The following is a 7,372-nucleotide window of genomic DNA, read 5'->3' as shown; positions in this document are numbered from 1 at the left end:
GGATGTGGCTGCAGAAGGGTTCTGGTACTGAGAAGATCTTTCTGGAGGAAACAAGCAGAACGCTGTAGAACCTGTCGGAGTACGTGGACCTGCTGCTCCACAGCTCTGGGGGACCTTCAGGAAGCGTTCTCTCCTGATTTCCTGCTTCCACACTTCCTGTAACGTTTTGTCCTCAACAATCAGACTCAGGGTCACGGAAGTCATCGTTCTCGGGTGTCTCCGTCTCATCCATCACGCTGTTGTTTTGGGTCTTATTTTAGGCCTCTGCTGCTTCTGAGCCAAGCTGGACTAATAATACCAGCAGGTGATTCATGGCCGCTGCTCAGCAGACAGAAATACACATCTGCCTGCAGCTCCTTTCAGTCCGTTCACAGAAATGTTTGAGGAAAAAGGTCATCAGACGGGAACCTGGAACACAGAAACGGCTCGTTTGCAGCCTGTCCTGAGCTGGTGGGTCGTGTTGACTCTAGATAAAGACCTGAATGAAGCTGTGGAGGTTCACGGTGTCCTGCCAACAAGCTGCTGCCCTCAGATTAGAGGTGGAGATGTTGAGGGTGGAGCATGAGCTTCATGATCAGCAATGTCTCAGTAATGTATCGATCATTCCAATCAAGAGAAGCTTGTTGACCCTGTGAAGATGTCCATCATCTCTGACCATGCTCTGTACAGTCATGTTCTGAAGGTTCTTCCTCCTGGAGCTGGACTAACACACAGCTCATGGAGAAGGTCCAGGTGGTCCAGGTCTTCTGTAAGAGAAGCGTAGGGCGAGGAGCAGCCCTGCAGGGTTCTTCCGCTGGCCCACACACGTGGACGTTGCTATAGTGAGCTGAACTCGTCTGGTCCATTCATCTGAGCTGACAAACTGCTGATAAAGAAACCTTGATTTGATTGATCTCTGAGAGCATCAAGGCTGAGGCCAGACCCCAGCCAAGGCTGCAGCCAGGTTAGAGTCTGCTGGAGCTGCTACACAACATTTGTGAACCCTGAGCTTGGGTTCCAGCTTGGTTCCTGATCCGCTGGGAAAAGGCCTCAGTCCAGCAACAACATGAGCGATAGGGGAATGTTTTTCTCCAGAGCGGCGCAGCTTTTCCCAGCGCTCCCACTTCATCTACTGTGACCAAACAGGATGTTCTCCTCTGTGGACTCAAGCCTGCCGGGCTGCCTTTGTGTTCCTGTGGCCGACTGACTCGATGCTGGGATGTCGGACACATTTATTCTCGCAATTTTCGGCCTCTAAATCAAAAGTTTCCGCCAGCTGTCCTCGCCCATTTACCCCAAGGTCCTATTCTTCATCCTGAGGGACTGAAACAATCTGTGTGTCCTTCTGCACGGTACACACGCATTCTACAGGCATTGTGAGGACATTTGGCCTCGTCCGCATACCTTCACAGGTGTGTTTGAGGGTTCAGACGCTAGGGTTTATTTTAAGGTTAGCAGCTACAGATAAATTATGTTTGAACATCCTCACAAACATAGGAGTACAAATGTGTGTGTCAGTGACAGTGAACTTCAAAAAAAGAGACTCGATTGGTCAAAAACTTAACATAACATAAACATAAATCCCTAAAAGTCCGGTCATCTGTTTCCACCTTCACGCTAACGCTAACATGACCGGACCTGAGCACAACGATATCAGTTATTAATGAGGAACCAGTCATTATTACATGCATGACCTGTAATAACAACATGTAATAACCAATCAAAACAATGTGGTCTTTTCTTGATCAAGGCTTGACTTTTTCACAATAAACTGATAAATAACCGGAAGAGTGAATGGTTGAAGGACACTTCGTTCGCGGGGCAAAGGTCAAAAAGAGCCACAGCTCCAGCCAAAGTACACGTGACCAGGGAGGCAGACGTGCACGTAGCAGCAAACACACCCCATAATAATCGTTTACTACACGTTGTGATTGTAATGATGACACAAACCCCGATATTTCCATCCTACCTCAACTCAGGTGTGTATGTGACTGCTGACCTGCCCAAAGGTCACCCACACCTGCGATGATGTCAGCAGACGGATGGGAAAAATCAAAGCAACGCGTTATAACAAAATGGATCCGCCCCTTTTCTGAGGGGCTTCGTGATTGGAGGAGATATCATGTCTGATGTACTGTGTGTGTGTGTGTGTGTGTGTGTGTGTGTGCGTGGTGTGTGTGTGGTGTGTGTGTGGTGTGTGTGTGTGTGCGTGCGTGTGTGTGTGTGTGTGTGTGTGTGTGAGTGTGTGTGTGTGGTGTGTGTGTGTGTGTGTGTGCGTGTGTGTGTGCGTGTGTGTGTGTGAGTGAGTGTGTGTGCGTGTGTGTGTGAATGTGTGTGTGTGTGTGTGTGCGTGTGTGTGTGTGTGTGTGTGTGAGTGTGTGTGTGTGTGGTGTGGTGTGTGCGTGTGTGTGTGTGTGTGTGTGTGTGTGTGTGTGAGTGTGTGTGTGCGTGTGTGTGTGTCCCAAGCAGATAAGACGTCAACATCACAGCCTCCAGTAATAAAGCCGCATCATCGCTGCCTGGTCGTCGCCATGGCGGCAGTAAAGCAGCAGCGTTGCCGACTTGAACCTGAACCATAAAGTGGAGCTGGAACAGGAACTTTGATCGATGCTGTTGTCTCATTAACGGTTAGGAGGACACACCCAACACACACACACACCCAACACACACACACACACACACCAACACACACACAGCCATCACACATTCACACAGAGCCAACACACACAGAGCTAACTCTCTCTCTCTCACTCACACACACACACACAACCAACACACACACACACATCTAACACACACGCATTCAATAATCGTTCACACATAAACACATAAAAATAATAATTGTGTGTGTAAATCTGCATTTAATAACAGAAACTCTCATATGTAAAGACCGAAGAAAGAGTGTAAAAAAGAGTGTAAAAAAGAGTGTAAAAAAGAGTGTAAAAAAGAGTGCAAGAAAGAGCATAAAAAAGAGTGTAAAAAAGAGCGTAAAGGCTCTGAATCTTGATCTGGGTAAAACGGATCGAACAGTATCAGGGATCAAAGACAAACGAGTCTCATCAGATTTAATGTGAACTGGATAAAATTGAGGATCCGTTTAATCAGATCACCGAGCGTCTCAAATTAATATACATTCATTATCCCGTCTATAGAGCTCTGAGGGATGAAGTCCTGGTTCTGAAACACAGATGTAAAATATTTAGATGCTAAAGTTTGGATGGTCTATGATGCTGTTTGTGCTGTAAAAAGCAGTCAGTCGTGTCACTGACAACATACCTTCCAACAACAGCCAGCTTTTATTGTCCACCATCACTTTTAACTGTCCTTATCTCAACATAAATAATGTGGCCATAAAAGTTGATCATCTACATGTTGGTAATGAGACAAGAGGCCATAAAACAGCAGTTTCTGTCCACGTTCTCTGTCCGTGAGCGTCAGAGCGGATCCTTAAGAACCAGCCTGAAATCAGACGGATCTGGGTCATCGTCTCGGTCTCATCCAAAAATAAAGACTTCTCTTTCTTTGATCTTCTCGGGGTGGTGAGGCTTGTTGCCACCGAAGTCCACCCTCACAGTTCTTCCATGTTCTTTGGTCTGTGGACCAGAACAGAGGCACGCCAGCACCATTGCCCCAGTCTCGCTGCTCGTCAATCCAGTTTGGCTTCAATGTCCACCCAGAAGATTCCAGGATGGCCTCCACTTCAGAGCTGAGGTCGGGTTCTGTGACGCAGTCCTGGATGGGTCCAGGCTCTTCATGCTTGGGAAAGAGCACACCAGGAGTGTGGCGAGGTCATGGAGGTCGGTGTGAAGGGATAGTCCTCGTACTTAATGTCCAGCTGTCCTATCCTGTCCAACGGAGAAGCTGTCTGCAGGCAGGAGAGAGACGTGAACACCTGAAGCGTTTACATCACACAGGAACATAAACATCAGTCCACATCTGTGCATCGTCTGACTGACTGAGCTCTACCTGAGTGGCAGATGTGACCGTCTGTCCCGCGTACGGTGAAGGCGCCATGTTGGGTTCACTCTTAATGGTGGAGGCGTGTTCTGAGGCTGACAACGAGGTCGGGGAACTGTTCTCAGAGATGGTGGAACCTGACCAGAAACGTTAACCAACCATGTGAGAAGAAAGACTGGAGCCTTCTCGCTTCAGGCTGCGGTACAAGTCCATGTTTGACACCTTCCTTCTCAAAGCTAAACACCTGACTGCAGCTGCCCACCAGGGGGGATTCTGCAGTCTGTAGAATTCAATATGCATCGACTTGTTGGACGTTGGACTGGACGTCCATGTTTGTCCAACAGGGTAATGGACAAATCCCCTAACTCCAGCCCACCCTGAACCCAACCACCCCCTGCTGACAGGACTGCAGTCACAAGCATAAAGACTGGAGAGAATTCAGACTCTTCCCAAATCCCAATGTTCCCAAACGTCTGACGGATCCCAAATCATGATCAAAGACTGTGGCCATGCACCCACCTGTGGCACTTTTACCCCGGGGCAACTTTGGTTTGCGCTTCCTGGTCTGAATGCTCTCTTTCTTCATGGCCAGAGGTCTGGGGACCTGAAGGACAACAAACATCTGAGATACACCCCAGGCTGCCTCACCATGGCAACCACCAGTGACCACTGCTGTGACACCGACCCACCCACCCACACACACACACACACACACACACACCACACACACACCTACCCCGTGCAGTTTCATGTACAGGCCGCAGGCGTTACACACTGGCTCCCCCTCAGCGTTGCGCCTCCACAGCGTGGTGGTGCTGGTGTGGCAGTTGGTGCAACAGAGGCCGGCGCGGCGAGACGTGTTGTGCTGCCGAGGCACGAGAAGAAGGCGGTCAAGGTGGGACACACAGGGGGAGCCTGAGGGGGCGCCGCAGGACGGCCGCGCCGCCGCCGCAGGACGCCGCATAAATTTATATTATATATATATTGTGGAATTGACAGATTATTTGTTGTGCGGCTCCCTTGACAACGATCCATCCTAAAGACGGGAGTTCTGAACGCGTTTACTTGCTCTTCCCACCCCACTTCCTGTCCCTCACGCGCTCATTGTGCCTGAACGCTGCAAACTGATCTGATATCTGGCAAAAATAGAAGTCATGCTGGTTTTTTGGAGCACCAGAATCCTGATCCTGGATCTGTAGGAGGACCCCTGATCTGTGATGAGTCAGTATCAGCACCAGGAAAGGAGACAATGTAATTAACTCTGGAGAGACGGACAGACAGACAGGCAGGCAGACAGACAGGCAGTCAGACAGGCAGATAGGCAGGCAGGCAGACAGACAGACAGGCAGGCAGACAGACAGACAGGCAGCAGGCAGGCAGGGAGGCAGGCAGACAGGCAGACAGGCAGACAGGCAGGGAGGCAGGCAGGCAGACAGGGAGGCAGGCAGGCAGGCAGACAGACAGGCAGGCAGACAGGCAGGCAGGCAGGGAGGCAGGCAGGCAGACAGGCAGACAGGCAGGGAGGCAGGCAGGCAGAGAGACAGGCAGACAGGCAGGCAGGCAGGCAGTCAGACAGGCAGGCAGGGAGGCAGGCAGACAGGCAGGCAGGCAGGCAGACAGGCAGGCAGGCAGTCAGACAGGCAGGCAGGGAGGCAGGCAGACAGGCAGGCAGGCAGAGAGACAGGCAGAGAGACAGGCAGGCAGACAGGCAGACAGGCAGGCAGAGAGACAGGCAGGCAGACAGGCAGACAGGCAGGCAGACAGGCAGGCAGGCAGACAGACAGACAGACAGACAGGCAGACGAGTCTCACCAGCCGTTTCTGCGGTTTGATCAGCGGCCTGTTGATGCCGTTCATCTTGTGGTAAAGGCCGCAGGCGTTACACAGGTAGTGTCCGGTTCCGTCTCTGCGCCACAGCGGCGTGGACACCGACCCGCAGTTCACGCACTCGCGACCCTCCGTGCAAACGTCCTCCATCAGATCTGAACCGCCAACAGAAATTTGATTAAAACCGTCAGTAAAACGTCACCGAAATGAGCTGGTGACAACGACGAGGTGACACATTTGGGTGTTAAATGGCTCCGTCATCAAATTACATCAAATTACATCAAATTACATCAAATTACATCAAATTACATCAAATTACAGATGATTAATCACGTTTCTTCATCAGACGCTCGATGGATCCGATAGAAGCCGATCGAAACTTTGTGTGTTTTAAAGAGCTTAAAGTTCGTCTTTCATTTATTCTCTTTCTGGAACTCGGGCTTGGATTATTTTAGATGATTTTAAACGAACTATAAATATAAAATCAAATGAAATATATAAAGAAATGACATCAATTATTGATCGGCTGTTTGAATTTGAATGTTCGGCTCTAAAGTCATTCAACTTGTTCCGTTAAATTAATTTACTGGCTGTTGAATTTTGGAGTTTGTGAGTCGGATCGGCCTCCAGAGGCGGGAGAGCGTGATCCGATTAACGGATCAAACATGCAAATAAATAACTCAAACTACAGCACAAAGCGATTTCGGATTTGGAATTAAAATGCGTTTAAATTAAAATAACATTTAGCAGCACAAAAAACACTCTTGAACATCAGAGAAATGTAAAAATCCCTTTTCCGACCCTGAACCGGCGGTCGGGCCTCCGCTTACCCAGACTGGAGCGTCTCCCCGACAGGCCTCCGTGCCGCCCCTGCAGGCTGATCACTCCGCTCTCGAACGGCCCGGGCGTCCAGGAGGACGTCGCCATCTCCGGACTCATGTAGGCGTACGGGCTGGAATACGAGCCGCCGACCGTGCGCACCAGCGCGCCCCCATACTGGTCCGTCCGTGCGCCGTTTCCAAGAACCAGTTGGCTCTGGTAGGCCGCGTCGCGGCCCGTGGTGCTGCTGACCGGCGGGCTGTGAGAGTATGAGAAGCCGTGCGGAGGATGAGGGCTGCTGGGTGAGAAAGGCCCGTCCGCGCCCGCCTGGGCCCAGGTGTGGTGCCCGCCGACGCCGTGGGACTGATGCGGAGACTCGCAGGGCTGCAGGTAGGGCAGCATGGCCGGGACCCGGGTGGGGGGGACGTAGACTGGAGAGCTGGCCGAGGGGTGGATGTAAGTCCCAGTGTCATGTGAGTAGGGGGGCTGGTTGGACAAGGCCAGACTCTGGTACATCTTGGCTCGTCTGCGTCCCTCTGGAGCTGCCTGGCGGAGCCTGATCTCGGTCTGTGAAGGCTGGTCCACACTGGCAGAGCACCGACTCCTCCCTAAAAACAGCACCCGAACACACGAGACAACAAATAACTGTTCGAACCTTCGACCATCAACGTGCGGCTGATGTCACGCGTGATAACACGCGAGCCTTATCTCGCCAGATGAGCGATAATGAAGCAGCCTGGTCGGTTCTCGAGTCCAGACCAACAGGAGCCCAAAACCAACTCCCACTCAGC

The 7,372-nt window shown here is 51.1% G+C and overlaps 1 protein-coding gene across 2 annotated transcripts; it reads right to left on the bottom strand.

Annotated features, from left to right (window-relative positions):
• Positions 1–2,820: 2,820 nt before the first annotated feature.
• Positions 2,821–7,358, bottom strand: gata5 (GATA binding protein 5). 2 transcript variants are annotated; one of them, XM_057024961.1, is made up of 6 exons: positions 6,593–7,358; positions 5,748–5,917; positions 4,673–4,801; positions 4,456–4,540; positions 3,946–4,073; positions 2,821–3,871 (listed from the first exon to the last, which is right to left on the bottom strand). In XM_057024961.1, exons 1-6 carry the CDS (start codon positions 7,095–7,097, stop codon positions 3,731–3,733), a joined length of 1,158 nt encoding a protein of 385 aa, XP_056880941.1. In that variant the 5' UTR covers positions 7,098–7,358; the 3' UTR covers positions 2,821–3,730. The 2 variants fall into 2 exon arrangements, with proteins under 2 accessions (XP_056880941.1, XP_056880942.1); XM_057024962.1 differs by having other exon boundaries at positions 2,821–3,844.
• Between the last annotated feature and the right edge of the window lie 14 nt (positions 7,359–7,372).

The sequence above is a fragment of the Takifugu flavidus genome, unplaced genomic scaffold, assembly GCF_003711565.1.
Source record: "Takifugu flavidus isolate HTHZ2018 unplaced genomic scaffold, ASM371156v2 ctg944, whole genome shotgun sequence".
NCBI lineage: Eukaryota > Metazoa > Chordata > Actinopteri > Tetraodontiformes > Tetraodontidae > Takifugu > Takifugu flavidus.
Note: the sequence above shows the minus strand (reverse complement) of the source record. Positions and strands in the feature narration are given on the sequence as shown.

What these genes read in the sequence shown, in the direction of transcription:
- gata5 (XM_057024961.1), bottom strand. Translation starts at nt 7,097, where the DNA reads ATGTACCAGAGTCTGGCCTTGTCCAACCAGCCCCCCTACTCACATGAC. An exon ending in GGGGAGACGCTCCAGTCTGG is followed by an intron (nt 5,918 to 6,592) that starts GTAAGCGGAGGC and finishes TTGGCGGTTCAG; the next exon opens with ATCTGATGGAGGACGTTTGC. An exon ending in CCGGGGTAAAAGTGCCACAG is followed by an intron (nt 4,074 to 4,455) that starts GTGGGTGCATGG and finishes GTTTCTGGTCAG; the next exon opens with GTTCCACCATCTCTGAGAAC.